General features: G+C 42.9%; 1 protein-coding gene across 11 annotated transcripts; it reads left to right on the top strand.

The window, feature by feature from the left end:
• Positions 1-27: 27 nt before the first annotated feature.
• On the top strand, positions 28-27344 carry LOC121713641 (protein kinase C-binding protein 1-like). 11 transcript variants are annotated; one of them, XR_006032901.1, is made up of 21 exons: positions 3391-3923; positions 5884-5954; positions 7590-7747; positions 9977-10198; positions 11623-11736; positions 11985-12077; positions 12300-12387; positions 12498-12553; positions 12647-12724; positions 15191-15306; positions 15583-16055; positions 16445-16576; positions 20949-21101; positions 21808-22332; positions 22665-23273; positions 23538-23674; positions 24006-24086; positions 24486-24564; positions 24929-25168; positions 25613-25677; positions 26482-26609. XR_006032901.1 is itself a non-coding variant. In XM_042098421.1 (20 exons), the coding sequence occupies exons 1-20, from the start codon at positions 143-145 to the stop codon at positions 26661-26663; spliced, it is 3543 nt and encodes a 1180-aa protein (XP_041954355.1). In that variant the 5' UTR covers positions 28-142; the 3' UTR covers positions 26664-27344. The 11 variants fall into 11 exon arrangements, 9 of the variants coding, with proteins under 9 accessions (XP_041954355.1, XP_041954347.1, XP_041954351.1 ...); XR_006032900.1 differs by having other exon boundaries at positions 24929-25183; XM_042098421.1 differs by lacking the exons at positions 3391-3923; positions 25613-25677 and adding an exon at positions 28-156 and having other exon boundaries at positions 10055-10198; positions 26482-27344.
• The last annotated feature ends 340 nt before the right edge of the window (positions 27345-27684 follow it).

Raw genomic sequence — 27684 nt, 5'->3', positions numbered from 1 at the left:
CTGTGAAAGAGGAGCCAGTCACGGCCGAGCTACGAACACACAGGCCCCGATCACACAGCTTGAAGTGCTTAGCCCTCCCTCGTCTAAAGACTGAGACTGTCCTCCATGTTTTTTTTAGTATTGACATAAAACAGTGTCAGCCATGCATCCACAGAGGTAAGGTTGATCTTTGTTTTTTCATTTTATACCTGCTTTCTTCCTCTTTGTCTTTCTGCCTTCCTGTTTGCTGTTTGTTCTGTCAAGTCCATGCTGAAATCCTGTGAGTTTTTTCAGTTGGGCTTGCTGAAGGAGGGGGAGGGAGGGAAGGAAGGCCTCAGCTCCAGGCAGGCAGGCCTCTCTACTCACTAGCCAGGGCTGAGGGCGAGGGGGGCCAAGCAGAGGTTAAGGCCGGCTCAGGGGGCTTCAGCCCTATGGCCTTCACACTGTACAGGGGAGTCGGACGCACAGACCGGCCACTCAGCCTGAATGTTGAGGTGACCGTGGCAAATCATTTTTCCAACTAGTCTGTTTTCTTTTCTTGTCTTTACAAGTCTGATATATAACCAGGGCACTTTTTGTATTTTCTCTCTCTCTCTCTCTCTCTCTCTCTCTCTCTCTCTCTCTCTCTCTCTCTCTCTCTCTCTCTCTCTCTCTCTCTCTCTCTCTCTCTTAAAAAAGGGGGGAGGGGGTTGGGGAAATTGGTTTTGGAGAGATGGGATGGGGGTTGGGTGGTGTACCTCTTTTGTAAGCTGATTGCTTGCTTCATTGTCTGGCTATGTCACAAGCCAGGCTGGGGGGAAAATGGAGGCAGGATAACAGATGCAGCTGTTGAAGCTCAGTAGGAGGTCTGACTCAATGGACAGTATATTTACATGGAGGGATGAGTGGGGAAATGAACAAGGTGTGTGTGGTTGCAATTTCATGTTTTGCTTTAAAAAAAAAAAAAAAACCTGTACATATGTCTACTTGAAGACTAAATGATTTAAGATTGAAATCATCCTTTACTGGAATGTTCTGTCACCCTGTTGTTTTTCAGGCCCATCTTCTTCCGTCTTACCTTTCCATCACATCTCGTACACCCCACCAGGCACAAGCACAAATCACTCCCTTAACTGGTATGGTTATTTTTTCCAACCATTTTTGTCACCTCATTACTGCCTGCCAGTGCTGCCTCATGGGAGAGGAGGCTGGTTGAGGGTTTCTTGAGATGTTGGGCTTCCCTGGTAATCAAGCTCGTTTTACCTAACACTGTGTGGATTAAAGCAGACCTCTGTAACTAGAGCCTCCCCCCTCCCGGCACACATACATACACACAACTGAAACATCCGTGGCCATCTTGGAAGTGCTGGGAACATTCCCTCGAGCAGAGCACCTCGTGTTCGACCCTCTCTGCAGTCAACAGGAGGAATCTGCTATTTTGAGAATTTCAGTAAACACACAGTGAAATCATTTTTGAAAACTAACCTTCCATTTTTAACCATTTTTTCCATTGTGTCCACGTAGAAATGATGAAACTATTTATACCAGAGTATAGGCACAGTGTTTTTTTTCCTGGTATGTCCCTCTTCCACTCTCTTTCTTGCTTCATTTGTATTCCAGCTTTGCCATGTTCAGACTCTCACTGCTTTGGAAATCCCCTTGAAATAACTACCTACTGAGAGACAACCGCACTGAGGCCAATGCAGAAATCCCCTCCTTAATATCTTATATTTACATAAATGCTACAAGATTTTGAGTCAGACCTGCATTTATTCAATACATTTGCCTATGCATATTGAAGACATTATGAACTGCGATCAAGCTGAAGTCCGTAGGAACTGATCATGGTACTAAAAGCACATGTGATATATTAAGAGAATTGCATCACATAATTTTTTTTATCTCCGACACAGCTTGTGGTGGTGGTGGGGACTCAACTGCTCACCCATACAACATGCACACAAAACTGCATTCCCTGGGCTCTGGAATGCAATTGCTATCTTAGCTATCAGAGAAATAATTCACACGACACAAAATCGTTTGGTTTAGTCGGTTAAGGGTAAAACTGCTTGATGTTTTCATATGGCTGCCTCAGGGAATATTTAGGTAGATGAGGGTTCTGTTGTGCCAGAGAGGCATCTGGAGTGAACATTTTCATTTTTATGAATGTCATAACTCAGGTTAAATCAGATTGCAGTGTCCTCAGAATGGATAGAAGGACATTCAGGGTTTACACATTAAGCCCAAGTCTTTGTGGTGTGCTTTGTCAGAAACTGGTAATACCATTTTACTATCAGTGATAAACCTATCAAGTGTTTTTTTTTTCAGAGAGACTGTATCAAAATGAGTATGACTTCAACTTAACATGAATAAAAATCACTGCATTGCAGCAAAATGTTTTTGTGAGGGAGAGAGGGAGAGAGAGAGAGAGAGGGCAAAAAATGACTGTGCTATGTGGCACTGCTCAGCCAACCAATCAGGTTCCTCTGTGTATGCTCTCCAGCCAATCACAATGGCAGCTGAGGTTAAAGACTGACAAGCACAGTGAGGGTAGCAGTATGAGCAAGGGCCTTCTGGAAAATTCCACAGCCATCTTTGTTTCATCCCCTCCAACTAAATGTAAAGGCCAAGCTTGAAGAATTGCCTTACATATTCAGTGCTTTATGAGCAGGTACGCTGTCCATTTTCTGCATTACATATAATACTTTTGATATGGGCAGGGAATGGTGGTGGTGGGGGGGGATGATAAATTAAGAATAGCCCTGAATACATTTGTTTTTTATGGATCTATGTCTGTAGCAGGACAAATTGATACTCTGTACTTGTATGTTATTCAAATGAAGGTTGGACTCCACAAACTGCGGTGTAGTCCAACATCAGATCTTTCATCTATCTCAAGTGTTGTAAGCTTGATGTTGGTTTCGGGCAAACCATAGTCATACTGTCTTTCAGGTCATAGGGGCATGTGTTTTCCCCATCCACAAAACCAGCCAGCTGGAAAGCCAAGATGGATCCATTCCTGTTTGCAACATCATATAAAAGATAACATCTAGCCGAGCTGAAAGGGAATATCATTTTCTCGTTTGCTCGTGCGCATACCATGCGGTCATAGTATTCCAAATTTCTTGTGTTCTTCTCTTCAGTTAGTCATGTGGGAATTTAAAATGGTGGAAATGGCTAAGTGTCTTCCCTCTCTCTCTCTCATTTTCTCTCTCCACCCCCCCCCTGTTCTCTCCCCTGTTAACGGAAAGCTCTGCAGGCCTCCTGATCCTCTGCCATGGACGTGCCAGAGCCCGCGTCTATAGCCCGCAGGGGAGGGAGGGAGGGAGGGAGGAAGGGAGGGGGTGGTTTGTGTGCAGAGTGGGGGAGGGGAAGCTATGGTTTTCATTTCCTGTGAGGAGCACAGAAAAGAGAGATAGAGAGCGGGAGAGAGGGGAGGGCGAGAGAGCAAGTGAAAGAGAAAGACAGGGGGGAAAACGACTCTGCAGTTCACCCTGACTGTGGTTTGTATGTGCTGTGGTTGGTGTGTATGGTATTATCTCCAACCTGCTTTTTTGTTGTTGTGGTGACACTCATTTTTCTCTCTCTCTCTCTGTCTCCCTGGGTGTGTGGAGGTTGAGGTTCTATACAGTTCAATGAATCGGATTAATCCACACGGTGCTGTTTGCTTTTTTCCCCACCAAAGGATTGCCCCATGTCCTTAAGGAGAGTCCAGTCCCATGATCCTCGGACACATGTTGGTGATCACTTGAAAACTGACTGTTCTAGGATGGTGTGTTCTTTTTTTCCTCTCTTCCTGATCTACACTGTCCTCTGGGGAAACCATCCGCCATCTTTTCTCCATGGCTGAAGCAGTGAAACTCAGTGACCGTCTCCTACACAAGTGAAACAAGGGAGTGAGGAAGGCCGCTCTGCATTTGGCATGCTCCATTTTTCACTTCAGCTCACATGTACAAGCACACAATGTGAGTTCTCAGGACAACATTTCCGAGTGTGCATAGATTCATCTTCTTTGTCTACATATTAGACTCCAAAGTGACTGGTGACGTTAATCATAGGTTCTTTCTCCTCTTCCTCGTCAGCCAGATATTATTGGAACCACATGTTGACAAGGACTGTTGGCCTGAAGTGTCTCTGGTGTTATTCCTATAACACTACAAGCAGAGGCCAAAGGAGCTGCACCCTCCCTGGTTATATAAGTTAAAGGGGGCATCACAGACGTGTGCTATTTTAGGGGGCATCTAATGGTTGCTTGGGTCAGTTTAATCTGCTATTTATGTGTTTGCATGGATGTGTGCGTCACTGGATTTGCCGGCACCGTATGGTGATTGAAGTTAATTGTGTGCTTTGGCTGGTACTGTTCAGAGATTTTGTAGCCCTGTCTGCTAGCTATGGCCGTATTGTGTCGTAACAGGCCTTCATGGTAATCATTAAGCTCTCATGACTGTGATTTCCTCAACACAGTAATCAAACAAGCATTGAAGTGCTTTGGAGGTATTTTGCCAAGATTGCCTTTTGTTCCAATATGACCTTTGAACCTGGTAGATCATGCCTAGAGGTATGGTGGAGGTGGGAAGCCCTTAAAGACTTTAGTCAAGCTTGCATTATGACATGCTTATTTTGAAGATAAATGTTTATTGCCGTATGAATGATAAGGTGGAAAGCCATGCTAAAGGGTTTGCCCTGCTAGGACAAAAGACATCTCTGCTTCCGCTATATCTCTGTGGCTAATCTGGAATTAGAGTAACCTGTCGGGCGACCTGCAGCAGGGCGGAATGAGTAAGAGAGGGGTGTGTGAGAGCGACCTGAGCAGAAGGGAGAAGGTGGTGGAGGAGGAGGAGGAGGGACGGAGCACTCACAGAGCGTCATTCATCGGAAAAAAGAGCCTCCCTCTTTCCTCTCCTCCTCCTCCACCCCATTTGTCTTTTCAAAGGCACCGGTGTTAAGGGCAAATCTCGAGGAATTGGAGCAGTTACATTTGGGCTTTATTGCGTAGGTTCTGAATGGATGTTAATCTGCTTGTTTTTGATGAGGATTCTTTCATTGAATTGTGTAGTTTAACATAAATATTCTATAAGTCGAGAGATGACAAAGATGAAGACTCATTGTGATTGAGATTAACTGGAAAGAAATATGGGGAAGTATATGTGAGTAATATTGTACAGTGCTTAATGGCTTATATTAACCAGACTCTTGAGAAATCGCATGCCTTTCTCTATTGAGGGGATTTTCCTTTTGGGAATTTCGGAGTAGGCCTGAGTGAGAAGCCTTTGGAAGCACCACATGGGAGCAGAGACATGAAGAGATGGGGGAGGTGATGGCAGATCTATTCAGCCTAACAAGATCAATAACTCACTGGGTACTTGGTGTGTTTGTTTGTAGTCTCATATGGGGACACTGGCAGACAGACAGTGAACAGGAAGGCAGAAGAATGATAAAAGGTGGCCAGGTTCACAGGTCTCGTTTCACCTCAGTCACTGGAAAACACTAAGTCTCCTAAGGTTATTGGCTTCACTGTGGTGGAGTTTGCGCGCTGCGTAGTCAAGGACCTATTGTCTTGGGGATTTACTCCAATTGCACACTATGGAACAAAAATAATCAGCCTTAGAAACAGAAAGATGACAATTCAAGCATTCAGGGGGGCTTTCATGTTTTGATTTTTTTTTTTTCTTGCCCACTGAAAATGCCACCAAAAGCGTTCAATGGAGTCCCTCAGTTTCCATGCACCTTCACTATCTCAAATGAGAGGGTCAGAGGGATGCTGCAGTAGAAGCTGTAAACAAGTAGAAAACTCTGGAGACAGTCTCCTGTGTGGGAGTTGGCCGGCATTTGCGTCACTCTTGTTTACCACTTAACTGATGTGCTACAGCAGAATCTCAGATTTGACTTTCTCCTTCTCTCTCTCTCTGTGTTTCTATATTGCAGTTTGGCTGAGGAGGAGATAAAGACGGGGCCAGATGTGATTGACGGGATGGACATGTCCATGCAACCCAAAGGTAAGAGGCCTATGGGGTTCTTAGTCACTTTGTTGTTGTAGTGAGAGCATGAAAACATCTCCCATGATAAGATGCTTATCGTGCATCTTCGGTATTAGCAAGTGATTACTGGATTGTTGGTTGGATAACAGATCCAGAGTAGCAACTGCAGGTCCAGAGCTATGATTTTGTTATAATAAGCAATACACCGAACCACACTAATTATGATTTTAGAGGAGCATGGGGGAAAAATAACAATCAATTGACAAATGAATGAATAAAAAAACGTGTCTCTGTAGGCAGCCTAGGCTCCGAGATCTGCACACACGAGATGCGCGTTCAGGAGAGTTTCAATTGCACGGGAGAGGGAGTGGCGAGCTAGCTGTTTTGTTTGAACGTCAACAGAAGTGACGTTACCCCCGCCATCGCTGATACAACCTTTAATGGTCACTAAAGAACTATGGCCTGGTGTTGTAGTTATCAATGACCAACAGTAATTAATGGGTTGAGTTTTTTTTTTTTACTTAGCCTTAAACTGGTCTTATTACTTTGCCATTGCCAGTGGTGTGGATGTTAGACTTCTATCAGGGGTGGCCCACTTTTTTTTAGCCCATGTCTGATATCGGACACCCTGGAGTATCTGCCGATACCAATCCTGTCTTTCCCCCTCTAACTAACTGCTAACTGCTAACTGCTGTTAATACATTTGCCTGGATGCATGCTGGATAGTCAGCTGGGGTTTCAATTTATAGGTGCACATATGCGAAGGTGGTTTATTATCCCTATTTATTACTGCAAAAAACAGCCATAAACAGGTCTATAGTAGGCCTACTAAAATAATATTGTTTTTCAGAAAATGCTACTTTGACAAGCAGTAAAACAGTTCCACTACTGGCCTAAGCAACCTCCTTTCCTCCCTGAAACCTGGCCTCATGATCCCATCACCACTATGGGCCAAATTTGCTAAAACATACTGTTTGACCCTAACCGGCATCTGTAGGATTATGATTACTAAGGAAGTGAAAGAAGTAAATGGGAAAACAAAAACACGAATACAGTCACATCACGTTTGCCAGGCTGTCTAATTCTTAAGTATCAATATATAGTCAATTCAAATATTATTATGTTGTCGTGTAGCCTATACTTTTTGTTTTCTGATACAGAGGGGAAACATTTCGGTGTGATTTTTGTCGTGAATTTAAGTATAAGTTGCGTGTAGTTAGCCGGTAGCCTGGACGCATGTGTGATAGCATGTGCACCCGCAGCCGTAGCTATCTCATTTGAATCAGCATTGAGCAGAGATGGTTGAAGATCTTTGAGGAGGACAATTTGGAGTGTTGCAGTTGTCAGTGATTACACTGCTTCACTTAGGCCTACTTTGTACTGTTCACACGAAAAAAAATATTCCCTAGGCCTACCTATCAATTCAACTTAAATTTCCCCCAAACAGTCCTTCATGTCTTATGACCTGATACCTTTTCAATTATGGACATAGCCTACTGTACACGGCCTAGAAACCGAATGCCGGCCTAGAAACCGAATGCCAGTATTTCATGTGTAGTCTTACCACATTTTTAAAACTGATTCTAAAAACATCAATCCTGGTGGCTCATTCTCCTCTTCCCCCACCTGCTCCATTCTCTGTCCTGCCACCAGTGTCGGACCCAGGGTCAGCTGAGAAGGCCCTGGCAGCGCAGAAGCGCAAGCTGCCCAGCCCCCCTCACTCCTCCAACGGACACTCTCCGTCCAGCACCTCCCCCAGCCCCATTAAAAAGAAGAAGAAGCCAGGCCTCATCCACAGCAACAAAGACCAGGTAGGCCCTCCGTAGAGTATGACTCACTGTGGTGTGGTTGGCAAATGCTACTCTCACCAACCACCCAGTAGGCTATCGCATGTACCAGTATCACCTTTTAAATAAATCTCACATTCTTTGATAAGTGCACTTATGTGCACTTAGTGCATCTAATGGTCATTGTTAATGGGTTTCATTTAATTGAACTGTCAGTGGGTGTCAGAATCATAACTTGTGGCTGGAACATCCACAAACAATATAATGTAATAGTAATTGTTTTTTTTTATTAATCAAGTTATTGCTCCTTGTTCTTATATGTGACACATACGCTCACTATCTTAAAACCATGAAATCAATATAATGTGTTCAATGTTTAAGCTTACACATTTATAACAATGCATTTGTCCAAGTAGCCTAATTAAAAACTATTGTTTTCTTACTATCATGAAATGCACTCTTAAATATTTAATATTAACTCTAAATGATTGAAGTGTTGCTGCTCCTTGTGTTCCCCTTGTGTATTTCTTCAATCAGATGCTAGAACAATCTAAAACTCATTGCTTGCAAAACAATCAATGTGGTTTAATTTATTAAAAAAATAGGCAACTATGCATACTGGTTTAGCCACAAGTAGTATCTCTGAAAGTATTTGTCACACTGCTCAGTGATCAGTGATGCTTTCCCCATTTCTAGGACAACTGTCCGTTTTAGTGTTTCTTTATGTTCAGAGGATAACACAGAACATAGTAGGGGTGTGAATCTCTCATGTAAAAGACGATACGATTCGCATCTAGATACATGGGCACAATTCGATACAAGAAAAGATACATGTTTATAAAAAACGATTCAGTACGATTCGATGCGATGCGATTCGATGCAATTCAATACAGTTCAAGAATGGAAAGCATTCTGAAAGATTTTTTATAATTTGCTCAAGGTGCACATTCATTTTATATTATCAATTATCATGGTCATGGTTGTCAATTAGGCAACAAAATGAATATGATTATATAAACTGAGGTTTGTTTCATATACTGTATTGAAATGAAAAAAGAATAGTCTACATTTCAGTCAAACACAGCAGCCAAATACAACATAAAAATACAATTTTATAGACTTTACAGATTTTATAGAGTTATATCTGATTGTTTTCATGGAGCTGTAGCCTTGTTGAGATAAGACAATACCGAAATAAAATAAAACAGTGCTTAAGACACTCTTGGCCTTTTCTCATATAGGCCTAGCCTACCCTACAAGAATAAAATAGGCCTACAAATCAATGAACTCTCTGGGCTTATTTTGTTCCAACAGTAGACCTATGCAGAAACCTAAAATGCCACAAGTCTGAGTGAATATGAACAAAAATATTGGCTAATAATTTCTGCATTGTTTTAGCAGCAAGGGCCAAATTATTATTTAACATTAAGGAAATCCCTTCATCAAAGGTAATGCTACTCTACAGACTATCGTTGCTGTTTAGGAATGCTATAAGTGCTTAATTTCGCGCTGGATTTCGAAAAACAAAAGCCGACCGAGTGCAAGTTGTCACATGCTTAAGTTGCAATAGATGTATGGGTAATGAGGTCATTTGACAACTTTGGGCAATGAATGAAACCGGAAGTGGGATGAACGCGCAGCTTGGAACGTAAATGAGTCTGAGCGAGCAGAAAAGGTTGTGCACCGATTCATAACAAGTAAATCGATATAACGACCGGTTCATTTAAGTTTTTTTCCGATACGGGGCTTCACGTATCGATGTAGCCGTATCTTACACGTTAAAAACGGATACCGATACGTATCGGTTAATCTTTACACCCCTAGAACATAGTAATATTTCTAAATGTCACTACAATACATCAGTCATGGCACTCTAGCACACTGATCACTCCTGGTCACACTGGGTTCAACAAGAATACCTTTTAACCTATTCTAATAGATGTGAATTCTTCACATGTGTGACCGCTTTTGCTTTTTTACCATTGTGATCATTGCTGTGCTTTAAACCTTAAAACCCTTTTTAAGTCATTGTGCCCTTTGATTTCTGATGCTTATCCCCCCCATGCAGTGACATGTATGCTTGGTATTCGTTTATTTCACTGCCCTGATTTGCTTGTGTGTATTTGATATTTACCAGGCAGTCCCTCTGCTGTGGCTCACTACTGCACCTTCCCCTGTGTTTGTGGCTTGTGTTTTGATTCCCGACCCTTCCTTTTTTTCCCCTTTTGTGTCTCTCTCTCGCCTGCATTTCAGTCTGAGCTAAGGCATGGTCCCTTTTACTATGTGAAGCAACCAGCACTCACCACAGACCCTGTTGATGTTGTACCACAGGACGGCCGCAACGACTTCTACTGCTGGGTGTGCCACCGCGAGGGACAGGTGCTCTGTTGCGAGCTCTGCCCGCGGGTGTACCACGCCAAGTGCCTGAAACTGGCAGCAGAGCCCGAGGGCGACTGGTTCTGCCCCGAGTGTGAGGTAGCGTGTGTGTGGTGGTTGGCCACGGCACGTGTGTGTGTGTGTGTGTGTGTGTGTGTGTGTGTGTGTGTGTGTGTGCGTGCGCAGCTGCTTGTGCCTGGTTGTAGTGGGCCATGGGCAGTCTCACTCCCTGCTCTCACTCAGTTAGATTGTATCCATTGTCTGTTTTTTAGTTGTTTAGTTTTATTCTCTCTCTCTCTCTCTCGCTCTTTCTCTCTCTCACACTTACTTTCACGCATTACACACACACACACACACACACACACATAACATTCTACATTACAGTGTCTTTATGTCTGCTTATCTATCTCTTATTTGGTCAGTCTCCATCCAGGGACAGAGTGGGACACTAAATATTGCCAGGAGATTTCAAGCTTACAGTTTAGAGTCCTATTTTAGGGGGGGATCCGGGGCTACTTAAACACCTTGCAGCCACTCATTTAAAATCTTCAGTAGCCTGAACAAATCTCATATGCCAGGTCGTTATAGTTGTTACCAAGTTATTACCAAGGCTGTAGTGAGTGTGAGTGAGGGGGTGCGATCGCACAGTCCAGGCTGTTGAAGGATGTAGCAAAGAACTTCACAAAACACAAAATCGCAATATCATGTGTTCTTTTAAGTTCATAATTATCAACCTGGCCTCAAAACTTTACTGGATGGCAGGAAATTCTTCCGGTTACCACCCCAACACTGTCTCCATTCCTGTCTCTATTGTCTTCTTCTCTGTCCTTCATTGTTTTGTAGCTACAACACTGGCTTAGCTATCAATGTCCTGGCATCTAGCCAGGCAGATGGAGTGAACTGAGAGCAGAGGAGTGGAGAAGCCTGGCCATGCGCTTAGGGGCTAATATCTCTGCAAATGACCCATACATCTGTAGCCCACCTAAAACCAATGGCCCCAATTGGTTCCACAGATCTTAAAACCACTTAGCCGACACTTTGAATTTCTTGAATTTCCCCTGGGGATCAATAAAGTATCTATCTATCTATCTATCTATCTATCTTTGTAGCTCCATGGCTGTCCATGCTAATCAGCACACACATTTGTGCTGTACTCACTAGCATGGTAGGATCTGTTGAACCATGGTGTTGTTTCGCTTTGGGCTGGGATTAGCTGATTTGCTAGTGTTCATAGCTGCCTAAAGATGTTGCTGCTCCAGCATATGCTACTATTAGTGTGGGCATATCATATTGAAGAAAGTGGTACAGTTTCTAGTGCTATACTAAGATTTTTGCCTTTAGCAGCTTGTGTAGCATTGTGATTCAGTGGCTTCTTAGTTGATTTTGATGCAAATGCAGTGCTCCTTAATAAACAGTGAGGCCAACATTATACTCATTTCCTTGTGCACTAGTTATGGCCTGCTGTGATATGTTCGAATGTTTCCACTGTCATCAATGTAAACACTCTGTAATTTCCCCCCCAGAAAATAACAGTGGCCGAGTGCATAGAGACTCAGAGCAAAGCGATGACCATGCTGACATTAGAGCAGCTATCTTATCTGCTGAAGTTTGCCCTCCAGAAGATGAAGCAGCCGGGGGTAAGTGGCCATGCCTGCTCAGCAGTCTGCAACTCTATCTATCATGTAGGCTCTCCAGGATCAACCACTTTAATGATGTATGTAGTTGTCTAAGCCAGTGCGTGTGCGTGTGTGCGTGCAGGACTGTGTCTGTAAAGGTATACTGGTGCTTCTGACTTTTATTTCACATGTGCTTCGTCTATAATGCTTGTGTGTCAGAAGTGTGCTCAAACTCAGAATTGTATGTTTTTGCCTGGGTTTGTGAGCAGACAGAGCCATTCCAAAAGCCTGTTTCCCTGGAACAGCACCCAGATTATGCAGAGTACATCTTCCACCCAATGGACATATGCTCACTAGAAAAGGTAGCAACCCTTACTAATACTCAACTCTTACTAATACTCAAGGCTGTTTAGCTTGCAGAGCACTCTTGTTGTAAGACTTTCTCACAGACTCTTTACAGGAAATACAACATGCAATAGTAGCCTAAAGCAATGTGTTTTCACTGTTTACAAACATAACCAGCAAAAAGAATAGTCTTCTTGTAGTTAACACGGTCTTTGATGATTGTTATGATTCTGTTCTAGAACATAAAGAAGAAGATGTATGGCTGCACAGAGGCCTTCCTGGCCGATGTGAAGTGGATCCTACACAACTGCATAATTTACAATGGAGGTCTGTTTGTCATACAGTGGCAATATTTTACAGTATTCACAGTAGTGCACTATTTTTCGAATTAATATTTTTTAATTTTTTTGTTAACCCCCCCCCCCCCCCCCCCCCAGGCAACCACAAACTGACAGCGACAGCTAAAGTGATTGTGAAGATCTGTGAGCATGAGGTATGTAATGAAGTCTGCTTTCTACTGAAATAGACTCGTCAGTCACTCCTGTACAACCTCCTTTCAATTTTCCTTGTCTTTTTATCCCCCCAGATGAACGAAATCGAAGTTTGTCCAGAGTGCTACTTATCGGCTTGCCAAAAGAGGGACAACTGGTTTTGTGAGCCATGTGTAAGTCTTCTTTTATTTGTGTGGATCATATACCTCATGTATGATCTCCTATGTGATTTCCTCAGTACACAACAGTAAGGCGGGGATCACATTAGCCAGCGGCAAGCTGCAGGTTTCCTATTGTTCCGGCAGCGGAACAGGGGCAACGCTGGCATAACGCTACCATTGAACTTGGTTCAACTTTCAAAGGGTAACGTGAGCGTATTCAATTGACAAACCGTTTGTGTTGCATAAACTTATTATGGTCTGAGCCTTGCGCTACATTTGCCGCTGCCGCTGGCTGATGTGATCCCCGCCTAAGCCAAAACAGTATGACCACTGACAGATAAAGTGAATGTTCGTTGGCTTATCGATGCCCAGAATGTACACAAGCGCTGATCAGTCTGTTCCCCCAGTCGACATGCTGAATGTCAGGAAAAATGGGCAGACTGGACAGCTCAAATCAACCTCTGTCCACCATAGAAAGCACCTATAATGGTTATATGGACTTCAAAAGCAATGGCAGAAGGTTGCCTGGTCCGATTAATTCATGTGAACTGCTATGCACAGGTTCACTATGCATGCCTGAGAAAGAGATTGTTGATAGATTGTGCTCAAATCAACCTCTGTCCACCATAGAAAGCACCTATAATGGTTACATGGACTTCAGAAGCAATGGCAGAAGGTTGCCTGGTCCGATTAATTCATGTGAATTGCTATACACAGGTTCACTATGCATGCCTGAGGAAGAGATTGTTGATAGATTGTGCTACAGGTGAAGCTATTTCACAAAAACAAACTAAATAAAAGCGCAGCACTGCTTCCTTCACTAAGGAAGAGATGGCACCAGGATGCACCCTGGGGAAAAGACACAAGCTTTTCTACACAGGACAATACCATACACTGGAAATGTTCTGCTGGGAGCATTGATGTGGATGTCATGTTTAGACCACAGAAACATTGTTGCTGAACAGTGTGCCCCTTTGGCACTGCACACATTGTTCAGGATTGGTTCCAGGAACATGGCTTAGAGGTCAGGACTGCTTAGACCCTCCTGTTCCCTTAACCTGCTCTGGAGCAGGATTTGTTTTGAAATGAGAGCTCAAAATACCAGCTACTGTCTAATCAGTTATCTTGGAAAACAAACTGGACCTGGAAGCTTTGCGCGTGCCATGTACCCTAGGCAAACTCGATTTTTGAACGTGTTTCAGCAAACAAATCGAACACATGCATGCCTGCAACTAGCCCTGTTCTTTGGCTAGTGAGCTTATTTTTCCAGACGCTACCAGAGGGAGTTCAAACTTGATTTGTGGTTATAGTTTGAATAGGTTCCTTGATAAGTCGTTTTATTGATGTAAGATGTAAGATTACAAGACTTGTAAATCTGGGCGTTTATGCCATTTAATAAACACAGCAAGCACTCTGATACACACTGGGCAAAGGTACTTATAGGCTAACTGGTTGAATTACAGACATATATAAACATGCTACTTAAAAAACATTGTTAGAACCTCAGACATTCCATCAGTGATTCAAGGATTATGCATCTTGTATTTCTGCACAGCTTTCTACTCCACACAGAACAAACAATACAGAGTAGCCTATTGCAGCCTGTTCTGGATGTCGTGGAATATGTTGGGTGATGGGTGATGGTTGGGTTTTCACCATATTTAGTGACATGGTGAGAATGAGACACTGTGGAAATGCATGTATTTCCCTACAAGTACAGATCACACTAGGCTGACAATACAGCAAAGTTATCTCATTGTTGCTTCTCCTGGAGCGGGGTTCTGCGTTGGCCACGCGTTGACTGTGCACTCTTGACATGCGGACACAGTATTTTGGAGGCACACAGCAGCCACCACATGCCACATTGATGACACAAATTAGCCAGCACTGTGTGAACTGACCGCAGGCGTGGAATTATGCCAGACCCTTAATTTGACATTTAGAGCTGATAACCACCATTGTATTGCCAATGACTTCAGATCGCTACTTCAGGGTTTGTAGAGCTAGCTTGCACAAAGAAAGCTGAGCTGTGTTCGATTTGCTCCATAGTATACCCCTCTGGCCTGATCCGTAATGATGATCGTAATGTTTTGGCTGACATCCATATCCAACATCCATTTAAAAAAAAAAAAATATATATATATATATATATATATATATGCTGCTTATATTATTGCTTGCTTTATGTGTTTTGTGTCCTTTTACATTTACTTTTAACATGACGTGCATTTTATTTTAGGTGTGTCTGACATTTTAACCCCAGTCCAACAACAGTTGTAAAATAGCAATTTTGGCTTATTCTGGCATATTTATATTTCATGTTTATTAATGTGTAAAGTCCATGTCAAATAAACCTAAAATGAAATGAATAAAACTAGTCCATAATGTTTTTATGAACAAATACACAAGTTTCCCTGTATTTATGATGTGTTTTACATGTGGTATATCATGGGTCCTCTCTGCTTCTCTGGTGCTCAGTGCCAGCCTCACCCCCTAGTCTGGGCCAAGCTGAAGGGGTTTCCTTTCTGGCCAGCCAAAGCCCTGAGAGAGAAAGATGGACAGGTGGACGCCCGCTTTTTTGGCCAGCATGACAGGTGATTCCTCCTACCACCCCAGAATAAGCAGACGGATTTCCACTCCAATTTCAGTTCTTAGCTCTTTGTCTGAGCCATTGACTGTAGAATACTTTCTTATATCTCTATGGTCTGAACTCAGCATCCGTTATTTTTATTTTATGTTAAAGTATCTGTAAGACAATATCTAATTTTCCATTGTTAATGGTACTGTGTATGTAAGTAAAATGTAATTAAATTTAATTGTCCACAGCCTCCATAGGAAACTCAAGCGCTTTCGCTTTTATGTTTCTACAGGGCATGGGTCCCTATAAACAACTGCTACCTGATGTCCAAAGAGATTCCCTTCTCTGTGAAGAAGACCAAGAGCATCTTCAACAGCGCCATGCAGGAGATGGAGGTGTACGTGGAGAACATCCGCAAGAAGTTTGGCGTCTTCAACTACGCTCCTTTCCGGACACCGTACACACCCAACAACCAGCTCCAGATGCTGCTGGACCCGGCCAATCCAGGGGCCGGCACAGTCCGACTGGAGAAGCAGGAGAAGATCAAGTTCAACTTTGACATGACGGCCTCCCCCAAGATGCTCCTGGGCAAGAGCATGTTGTCAGGGGGAACGGGACGGCGGATATCCATGACGGACATGCCGAGATCCCCCATGAGCACCAACTCGTCTGTTCACACGGGGTCGGACGCGGAGCAGGAAACGTCGGACAGGGCAGGACGAATGCACCACTACAGCGCTGGGGAGGAGTCCATGGATTACACGGGTATTTACTACGTTTTTAAGAAAGGAGACATGGGTTGTGCTGATTTTAGAAAAGTCAAACAAAATAACCTTGAGACTAAATTAAAATCAACCCTGCTTCCAAGGTGGGATACTTTGTAGGATACTTCACTTTGTATTGGTATTTACATGGTATTACTATTTACTGTCTTGGTGACTATTATCAGATGCTACCATTCTGATGATTGATGATTTGATGATTGTGAGTGTACAGTATTCACAAACAAGCCCTCTTACTTGTAACTTGTAACACTTATACACAGCGTGGAATACTTACACAGCATGCCACACTTTGCATAAATATGACTGTGTGTGTGTGTGCTTGTGGGTAATCAACTTGGCTGAATTCTTGCCTCTTTCCTTCACTCTCAGCATCTCCAGCCTCTAAGATGGGTGCAATGAGTAGCACAGACAGCCCTAAGCCCTTCTCCCCTCAGGGCTCAGCCACGCCATTCATAAAACAGGAGCGGGCCTCCACCGGCAGCATCCTCAACCTGAATCTGGGTGAGTCCATCACTGCTTTATGGACCCTTTCAAGAGAGTTCCATTATCAGCATCATAGTTGGCCCCACAAGACTTCCTTTTTAACATTCCATATGTTATCTTAATGCAGAGGAAGTAGATTGGGGCCCAAATAGAATGTTCAAGCATTGTTTTTGTTTTTATTGTTGAAAGGGTCCATATGTATAGACCCTTTCAACAATAAAAACAAAAACAATGCTTGAACGTTCTATTTGGGCCCCAATCTACTTCCTCTGCATTAAAGGTGCGATTTGTAGGATTGTTACCGAACGTTCTGTAGGCCAAAATCAAAACACTCGTGAACGTTCTCAAGACTACCAGACGCGAGCCCATTCTGGGTTGCCAGATGTAATTAAGACTTAGCTAATAACGTTAGTTGACCTGCAGCTGCTTTAACGTTTCTCCAACCATGACCCAGCTACACATTACAGAAACAGTGAAAACAAAAAAATACTTCTCTAACCAATGTAACATATTTAGCTGAAGTTAGCGATGCAGATGAAGTTTAGCCTAGGCTACCTGTCGTGGAGAAATATGGCCAGCTCTGCGTCAGACTTGATATTCTTCGTTTGACGAAGACGTCGCCATATCAGTAAGCTCCGCCGATGTCCACTTAATTTGTTTCTTGTTTTAATTTTGGAAATTTGCCTGCCTCTCCTAGGCGTTCATGACTACAACTGACAGCAAGTTGACAGTTGGCCTTTGCTAATTTGGCAACACAAATAGGAGGACTCGCCAGCCCATTATCAATACGCTATTCTAGAATTAATCGTTCAAAACATACACGAAAATTCCAAGAGATTCCGCCCCGTAACTCATTTTTTTTCATGGGTTTTACGGGGTTTTACAAGTTATAGTAATGTTGTCAAATAAGCCATTACTTCAATTCATCGTGTTTCCTTACTCTCTGACAACATATGGTGATCATTTTTGGAATGGTTACCATTTATTTTCCATTATTTCCTACATACTGGACCTTTAAGATAACATATGGAATGTTAAAACGGAAGTCTTGTGGGGCCAACTATGATGCTGATAATGGAACTCTCTTGAAAGGGTCTATATAGCGGGGCAAATATGTATTCAACGCGCCAACATTTTTTTCAAGTATACTTCCAGTGAGACACTTCGCATGAAATTTCCACCAGACATTAGTATTAACTCAGGTAATCCACACATATAAACAAATCCAAACATTTAATGTCCATAAGCAGAGTTATGTGTAATAAAGTGGAATGAAAAGTATTTAACAGGCTAAGAAAAAGGTTTTTCATTACCAAGGTGTCACACAAGAAACATTTCAAGATGGTTAAAAGCAAAGAGCTCTCCCAAGACATTTGCAACCTTATTGTTGCAAAACATATCAATGGAACTGGTTACAGGCTTCAGAATCTTCCATTAAGCAGCATTGGGGCCATTATCTGCAAGTGGAAGGAACACCACTGCATCATCAACCGGCCATGCATAGGATCTCCTTGCAAGATTTCTGACCAGGGAGTCAGAAGGATAGTCAGAAGAGTAGCGCAAGAGCCAAGGACCACTTGGAGAGAGCTCCAGAAAGACTTGGAGGCAGCAGGTAAAATTGTTACAGAGAAAATCATAGGTAATGCACTCCACCGCCATGTCCTCTGTGCACGCTTACCCTGCACAACTCCACTACTGAGGAAAAACATGTCGAAGCTTGTTTAAAGTTTGCTACACAACATTTGGACAAGCCTATGAAATACTGAGATAATGTAGTCTGGTCAGACGAGAGCAAAATTGAACTTTTTAGATGTCATACTACACACCATGTTTGAAGGAGAAATAGCACTGTAAATCACCCTAGAAATACTATACCAACAGTGAGGTTTGGAGGTGGGAGACATCATGGTGTGGGGCTGTTTTTCATCTCCTGGTACAGGCAGACTTGATGAGATGATGAGGATGAGGCATGGTGAGACCTTCTAGCAGGACAATGATCCAAAGCATACAGAAAAGGAAACTCTCATTCCAGTTTATTACACATAACTCAACTTATGGACTTTACATTTTTGGATTTTTTTAATACATGTGGATTACCTGAGTTAATACTAATGTCTGGTGAAAATGTCATGTGAATAGCCTAACTGGAAATGCTTACTAAAAAAAATGTTGACACGTTCGATACTTATTTCCCCCACTGTATATACAGCATATAACGCAGACTTTTTTAAGCACTGAAGCTATAGTAAGATCTGAGATGTTAATGGGATTAGGGAGATTGAGGATGGTGTTCTGAGGTTATGAACCAACCTAATGTCATTATGGCTGTCTGATAGCATCAGTGATATATTTATGCTGATTTGATTAAGAGTATGTGAGAGAGAAGAGGTCTGTAAACATACACAGAGTTCGGTTGGAACACCTTAAATGACTTACAATGGCAGCAAACCATTGTGTCTGTCCAGTCTGAAGATATCAGTGTTTTTTTTTTTTGTGTGTGTGGTTATGCCTTTGACACTTCCTTTTCATGTTAAATAGCTTCCTCTCAGTTAAACAAAGTCTACATTATTTAGATTTTTGTATGTGCTCAAAAATGACACACTTCAAGATATTTTTTAGCCCTCAAGCTAAAAAGGGTCTCTAGGCAAACATGCAAAAGTGATAAGCTGTAAATAACACACTGTATCAACAGTATCTACAATTCCTTGCTAATTAAACCTGGGCGACTGTTAATATACCTGAGCGGGCCACCCAAGTAAAATGTATATGTGGGAAACCCTATGCATCCATCAATAACTGGAACAAAAGTACAAAAAGTTGTGAAAATATGAACTACTTATGTATTATTGATCATATTTTAGTAGAAAAAAGAAAATATCATATAAGAAATCACATTTTTTTGTTTCCAATCTTTTGGTTTTAGTTTTTGTGTGGTAGTGTGAAAAGCAAAAAGCATTACCAACTCTATTTGGTCTACCCCTCACCTGACATCTCACTGTGACCTCTAAGATTGAAAAGAACCCATCACTATCTATCATCTCTATTCCCCTGCCCTATCTCCTTTTGTAAAGCGACCTTGGGTTACTTGAAAGGCGCTATATAAAACCAAGTTATTATTATTATTATTATTATTATTATTATTGTGTATTCATGCATACCGGTATGTCCCAAGTGTGATAACTCGGACACAAAATAAGCTTTACTTTTCCTTTACTGTGTCACCAGTTGTTGTTGCCAAAGACACTATAAAATGGTAAGGAGTCTGTGGGTTGGACTGTCTGTGTTTGTAGTGCTGTTTCTGCACTATTCAGATCTGGCAGGTCACTGGGATAAGGGGGATTGTGGATGGTGCTCTAAGGTTGTGAACCTAATTTGAAATGCCATTATGGCTCTCTGAGCAGTCTAGCGACCTAGCTAGGTTTATCCTTATTTAATTAAGAGTGTGTGAGGGGGAAAAACACATGCTTCCACGTCAGAGATTAAAACCATCATGTTGTGGCCAAGATCTCTTTGGTGTTTTTACACACACCTCCTTTGTGGGCTATTTAATTTCAAATATATGGTACACAGGACAGATGTTAAATTCTTTGTGCTATAGGTAATGGATTTCACACAGCGGCCAATCTACGACCAAGCCTATTTACCGTCAAAACCAAAATCACTAACAAATCACATCACTAACAAAAACAACCAACAGAACAACCTTCAAGAGCATTTCACTGGGGTTATCAAGCAGGCACCTTCCTCCATAGGCGTTTCACCGAACTAGGCCCACGACTCCCCCCCCCCCCCCCCCCCCCCCCCCCCCCCCCCCCCCCCCCCCACCACACTCAGGATGGGTCCTCTACCAATACCAACATGAACCAAATAGGACAACACAAAACCACCAGCAAAGCAGTCTGTGTGCGCAACAAAGGTTTCAGTAGCAAGTGCTTATGCCCCGTTGACTAACTCAAGATCAGGATTGTTTTTCCTTCACTGTGTTATCAATCATTGTTGCCAGGGAAACCTTGGAAACTAGAACCACAGATTCTACTACCTTTGGAACCACCAGAGGGTTTCCGTGGGTACAGTGTTGTGAAGAAAAGCAAAGTGCAGTTGCGGTATGCAAAAGAGAGAACCGAGAGTACAGTGTGTGAACAAGATGACTGGTAGCACCCAACTGTCAAATGCAAATTTCAGCAAGAAACATGAAAATAGAAAGGAATGCTGTGTGGTTGAGAGGGGTCCTGAAAGTCTACACACCTGTTGGTCACATTATGCTGGTGTGCCTGAATGACAAGTCAGCTCGAAATGTCAAGAGAACTGGTAGAGATGATCTTTAAAACAAAACGATGTAGGGAGCAGCACAGACACAATGCTAGATATCCTCTGTGTTGTCTTTTGGCAGATCGGATCAAAGCGGAGATGGACCTGAAAGAGCTCAGTGAAACGGTACAGCAACAGCAGCAGCAGCAGTCGGGGGCATCAGTGCTCCTCACCTCTGCAAAGAGACCCATCCGTAGTCTGGACAAGACCATTGAGAGCTGCAAGGCCCAGCTTGGTAAATAATCAAAAGATTTCATTCACATCACAAGTATACAGACCAACACAGAAACAGTTTTGCAAGTTAGTAAAAGCTGCAGTCAGGGATTTAGCAGAAAGTTGCATTTGCTTGTGTTTATGCTTATGTTTAAATGTATTAGCTGACACTTTCGTGCAAAAAACATTACCGGTATATTTTAACCAAGAACCAAACAAAACATGCCTGCCAGAGAGGTATCTCACCCCTACCTTCAGTATTCCCAGAGAAATTCCACGTGTGGTTTTGTATTTGTTTGGGGGACAGACTGCCCCCACTTTGTTTATTTATAGTTTTCGGAGCCTGGGCTGCCTACAGAGACTAGGTTTTTTTTACAGTGTACTCACAGAATGGGCAGCTAGTCGTCATGAGGAGATGATTGCTGAATGTGACAAAAAATGTTATGGGCTTGAAATCATGTAAAATCCCTGACTGCACCTTTTAAGTTTACAATGTAGCACTGGTGAACTATTATACTGTACTAAAACTCATGGGTACAGTACCCTGGAAGGCACTGTAGAAGGTATATTCTGTTGGAAAGATGTGTGTACCTAACCGTTGCTGTTGCAAGTCATTTGAGATGGAGAGAAAATGCTTTGCTAAATGAATACATGTAAATGTAATACTGCTATTTCTACATGTATAGCAGATGTCCTGTGCCTCAGCTGTGAAATCATCCTTGTCACAGGTATTGATGAGCTCTCTGAGGACGTGTACCGGCATGTGGAGCACAGTGACTCTGAGGACTCGGACAAGTCAGACTCCAGCGACAGCGAGTACCTCAGCGACGAGGAGCAGAAGCCCAAGAACCACAGCCAGGACAAGGACAAGGAGAGGGCCGACCGAGAGTCCAGAAAGAGAACCCACAGCGCCTCGACGGAGAGACCCGAGAAGAACGGAGGGCCTCCTGGGGCGATGGCGGCAGGCCGGGACAAAGGTGGCGCCCCCGATGGCTCGGGGCCGGCGAAGGACAAACACAACAGCGTGGAGAAGGATGCTCAGGAGAAACCTCGGGCGCCTCAGCAGCAGCAGCAGGTGAAGGAGGAGCCGAGGGCCAGGCCTGGCACGGACGCAGACATGGACTCGGACTCCGAGAGGGAGCTGGTGATCGACCTCGGGGAGGAGATGGGCCGAGACCGGAAACGGCCCAAGAAGGAGCCCACATCTGTCCCCGTAGCAGCAACCAAGGAGCCACCAGCCATCAAAACAGAGGGTAAACACCAGTCACTTCACTCTCTTGATACTATATAATGGCGAGAACATGTAACATCAGGCAAGGACTGTTCAGAGGAAACCAGGCACTGGATATCATACGTGTGTGCATAGATTTAAAGCATAGCCTGATTTGGGTATGTGGTTTACTATGGTTGCGTGTGGTTAGTATGGCTACATTTTATCATAACAGTGTGTCATTTGCATGTGGTTTTGTTTGATTGTGCTTCTCCCCTCCTAGTGAGGCCTGATGCATCATGAAGCATGCTAGGATCACTATGCATACGCTGTAGGTACATCATCTGGGTTTTGTTACTTTTCATCTCCATCCAGGTAAAGCTCCTTCCTCCAGCAACACAGCAGCCTCCTCCTCCTCCTCCTCTGCGGATAGCACTTCCAGTACCACCAACACTAGCATCAAAGACTCTCCCCACCCAGCTGTGAGTGTCCCCCTGAATGTGGGGTCCTTTCCGACCTTGACCTCTTCAACTGTGGTCCCTGGAGCCACCTCCACCACCTCTTCCACATCTCCAGCTGCCATTCCGTCCACAGTGCCTTCCTCATCCACCGCTGTCTCCTCCTCCTCCTCCTCTTCCTCTTCCTCCTCCAACGCAGTGAAGAAGCAGCGCCCCCTGCTGCCCAAAGACAATGCGGCAGCCGCCGCCGCCGCAGCTCAGGCCATTCAGCCGCGCGCGGTCGTGTGGAATCCTGCCACCAATCCTGCTAAGTTCCAGACGTCCTCGCAGAAGTGGCACATGCAGAAAGTGCAGCGGCAGCAGCAGGAGACGCAGTCCACACAGCCAGCTGCGCAGACGCAGTCGCAGCAGCAGCAGTCACAGCAGCCGCAGCCGCAAACACAGGTGCAGGTGCAGACGCAAGGCACATCAGCAGCGCAGGCACAGTCCTCCAGCACACGATACCAGACCAGACAAGCACTGAAAGGTGATTTTTACAAAATGTGTTTAGTATTTATCTTGCCATACACTATAGGTGCACAGAGAGTTCCGTATTATGATACTACTTTTAAGGGTTGTGCTTGCAGATTGATGGTGTCAATTCAGTTGCAGTGTTACAACACTGCATAATATGCATCTGCGTAATCATCATGCGTTTTGTTTAATAAAAGTAAAAATTAAAGTGTGTGTGTGTTTTCAGTGATGGGTTTTTACATCACTATAATAATCCATTGTCCCTCCTCTGTAACAGTTCAAGTGAAGGACTCTCCCCAGAGTGCATCGACGTCTGGGTCTTCTCTGGCCTCCTCGTCCTCCATGGCTGGAGATTTCAGCATCCCCACCGCCTCTGCTGACGTGGCTGCAGACATTGCCAAATACACTAACAAAGTATGTCAACTTGCCAACTCCCACAGCACATGTGATTTGACCCTTTTGGGTTGCCATAGGGTGCACAAACTCATGTGGCTCTCGAGAGGAGCGTGAGGGTCTGCTGCACGATGCTGTTTTCTGTAACCAATGCCACTATTACTGCATAAGCATTGTATTAATTGCAACAAATATGATGAACAAAAGTTCAACATATGCAAAATTGTGATGCAAGAATTGGTTGTTTATTTTCCATTAAAATAGCACAATGACATCTCAATCCATGGATCTGTAAAATTATGTATTATCGGATTAGGACCTAATGTTTTTTTCATCTGTATTCTCATTTCAGATAATGGACACAATCAAAGGGACAATGACAGAAATGTATCAGGACCTCTCCAAAAACACCTCTGGCAACACTATAGCAGAGGTCAGTCCCAGGGATGATTTCAAAAGAACTGCACTTTCAGAATGAAACTATTTATGTAATCGTTGCGTAATTGTAGCGGCTTTAGTGATCTGTAAGAATAATACCACACTCAGACAAAACTCACTTTTGTAAGTTATGCACGAGCTCTTCAAGGTTAATGTTCTATATTGACCCTTATGCACTCAAACAACCCTTTGCTAGTTTCAATGCCTCTTGGTGGCTGTCAAAGTGATTGCCAAAGAAGCCTCTTGACCAGGGCACAGGTGTAGGGCAGGTTTAAAATTTTATTTTAGAAGATGCTTAGCACAGAGACAAGATTTTAGTAGGCTTTGTGTGTGTGTGTGTGTGTGTGTGTGTGTGTGACATGCTGCCCTTTTGAACTCTGAACCATGTGCACAGATCCGCAGGCTGAGGATAGAGATAGAAAAACTCCAGTGGCTGCACCAGCAGGAGCTCTCTGAGATGAAGCACAACCTGGGTATGGGAAGCACACACTGCCAACACGGACAGTACACATACACACCAAATTCACCTCGTAAAAGTGCAAGTGTAGTGTGTGTGTGTGTGTGTGTGTGTGTGTGTGATCATACACATAACAGCTGTGTTCATAACATGTTTGAACAAAGCTTCTCCGTAATAATATCTTGTGTTTAAATCCAAAATCCCATCCATTATTTAAATATGTGTGTGTGTGTGTGTGTGTGTGTGTGTGTGTGAAATCATACACATAACAGCTGTGTTCATAACATGTTTGAACAAAGCTTCTCTGTAATAATATCTTGTGTTTAAATCCAAAATCCCATCCATTATTTAAATGTGTGTGTGTGTGTGTTGCGCCACAGAGCTGACCATGGCAGAGATGCGTCAGAGCCTGGAGCAGGAGCGTGAGCGGCTGGTGGCGGAGGTGAAGAAGCAGATGGAGGGGGAGAAGCAGCAGGCCGTGGACGAGACCAAGAAGAAGCAGTGGTGCGCCAACTGCCGCAAGGAGGCCATCTTCTACTGCTGCTGGAACACCAGCTACTGCGACTACCCCTGCCAGCAGGCCCACTGGCCCGAGCACATGAAATCCTGCACGCAGTCAGGTACAGCGACTTAAGGTAGTATGTGAGGCATGGAGGCATGGTTGGTCAGTTGTGCTAAGGTCATTGGTGTATGTCTCTTAAAGAGTTCAGGCCTCGCCTTTAGTGTACTGCATGTCACGGTTGACACAATTCTCTAATTGTTTCTAACTAATTGTTTAGTTTAGTTCAAAGAATGCTTTACTGTTTTTGAATGTACAGCATCAATAATTGTCATGTAAATGGTCTTTAGCTGGTATGAAAAGGCAGGTAGCAGCTTTTACCTGTGATGATGGATAAGTATGCTAATACTTTCTTGACATGGACCCCTGAAAACAGTATTTTTGATAAATTGTTCTTGTGTTTAACTTATAACCTGTAGATAAATACTTTTATGCATTTAAAAGTTAGTTGGATGGTTTCACTATAGAAGTGGGTCAATAACAAAGTCAACACATTTTTACTCAGACCATCGATAGAAGTCCAAAAGCAAAAAACAAACAATATCTTCACCAGGGAAGAGCAAAATAAAGGTACAGTCTTCCATTCCGGCTAGGATTGTTTCTAGTAGGTTTTAGTTTTATAGTTTCCATGTTTAAACATGTTAATGTTTGTTTATATGTTCATTTATTATAACACAGGAAACCAGACTAGCTGTATTACTGTATACAGTAATTTGTTATCTTGCTCGTATACTATACTCTTATACCAGCATGTATCTACATTGTGACTTGTTTGAGGTCCACAGTCTGGTGAGAGACTATTCTTACAAATAAGTGTGTGCTCCTGACAGAAAAAAAGCCTCCAATAAGATCAATAAGATACGTTTTAGAGGTTTCCACAACAGTGACGTTACATGGATTTTTTTTTCTTTGTATTTTGTGATTTGTTAATATTAATACAAATATGTGATAGATTAATAGAATGTTAGATGTGGGCATAGACATGAGACTGTGTCCCATAGTCGCACTTCTACTTCATCCCTTACATGGTCCTACGTAGCATCCCATTCTCTGAACTGTGATCTTCTGTTTGAAATCATCCATTGGCTCATACCATAGTTTGTTTGTTTGTTTATTTAGACCTGAGGAAAGGTGTTTTGAAGTCTGACTGTTGTTAACGGTCACATATTCTATTGTAACAGGAACCTTTATAATAACTTGCAATCTGACATTTTGTTTATCTAAAGAGTGCGTCATTGCATTAAGAGTGTGAATATTTAAATGAGAAAATGGTGCATGAATTAAAATGAATTTAACTAATGTACTGTAATGATTAGTGCAGTAGACCAGACCAGATGAAGGCTAATGTTTCTTTTTGTTTATCCATCCTGACAGCCACAGCATCGCAACAGGAGCCTGAAGCAGAGGCCCCGTCAGAGCCGGCAGGCAAATCCACGGGTCAGACCCCCAACATCCAGCCCTCTCCACCTGCGGACAGCTACCCCCAGACAAACAAAGACCCCTCGCCTGCTGGTGCAGATAGGGGACGGGACAGTGCCAGTGTCAGTGTGTCCTAACCCTCAATCACAGCACCAGTGCCTGTGGGCCTGTACATAAATATATATTATTATAATTATTATTATTATTATTATTATTATTATTATTATTATTATTATTTTTAATCTTGGTGTATGTCACCTTGCTCTGTTACAAACGTCTTACTGAAGATTGCTACAGCGATATATTGACACTTTTTTTATGGTTGGGCTGACGGTGATTACCAACGCCTCTTTGTCTGTCCAGGGATTGTGGATGACATCGAAATCAAGAGTTTTTTTTTTTTTTGGACCTTACCAATGAATTCACAGCACACTATGAAGAAAATATCAAATGATGTAAATGTGAAACAACTTTTTTATACACACATATAGCTCCATATAAAAAAAGATACATACAGACTTTATACAGTTATACATGATAGTAGCACTTCCAAGTGCCTGTGGACATTCTTTGAAATATGGAAAATAACGGTTTTATGAATGGACGTGGTACCGTATCAGTTTGAGGACTTGGAACTGTCATCACTCGCTATGAAGGATTCCTCAGATGCTGTGTGTTGTGAACGTGATCACAGAGACCGACAAAGAGAACATTAATGACTGTGTATTTCTTGTGAGCATGTTTTTTTCCTGTCTATGTCTCACAGATTCCATTGTTTACATATTGTAAATAAAACATAATGGTGAAGGTAGACTTTACATCTGTTTCTGTCTTTTTATCTGTGGCCGAATCAGCTCATGAGCAATGACCTTCCTGTTGTTTCATTGTAGATTTTAAAGAAAAATGAGTCTCCTTGTTCTCATAATGAGTGGGGGGTTGTACAGTGTACCTCTGTAATCTGTCCCCATCCTTTATTATATGAGTGGAAATCCTCTGAGAAGGAACTTTACCACCACCTGCTGGTGAATTTGGCCACAACACTTGAAAATCCTATCTGTGATGTCTTTACCTTGTTTAACAGAGGAACTGTTTATGCAAATCAATGTAACACAGAGCAAAATAAGGAAGTTGTATTTAGTCGCTTCCCACGAAATGCAA

The sequence above is a fragment of the Alosa sapidissima genome, chromosome 7 (assembly GCF_018492685.1).
Source record: "Alosa sapidissima isolate fAloSap1 chromosome 7, fAloSap1.pri, whole genome shotgun sequence".
NCBI classification, from domain to species: domain Eukaryota; kingdom Metazoa; phylum Chordata; class Actinopteri; order Clupeiformes; family Clupeidae; genus Alosa; species Alosa sapidissima.
The sequence above is the reverse complement of the archived record's forward strand: the minus strand, read 5'-3'. Positions and strand labels throughout refer to the sequence as shown.

Coding starts and splice junctions, on each gene's coding strand:
- LOC121713641 (XM_042098412.1), top strand. Junction 7,748..9,976: donor TCCACAGCAACAAAGACCAG/GTAGGCCCTCCG, acceptor CCTGCATTTCAG/TCTGAGCTAAGGCATGGTCC. Junction 24,087..24,485: donor CTGGCAACACTATAGCAGAG/GTCAGTCCCAGG, acceptor CCATGTGCACAG/ATCCGCAGGCTGAGGATAGA.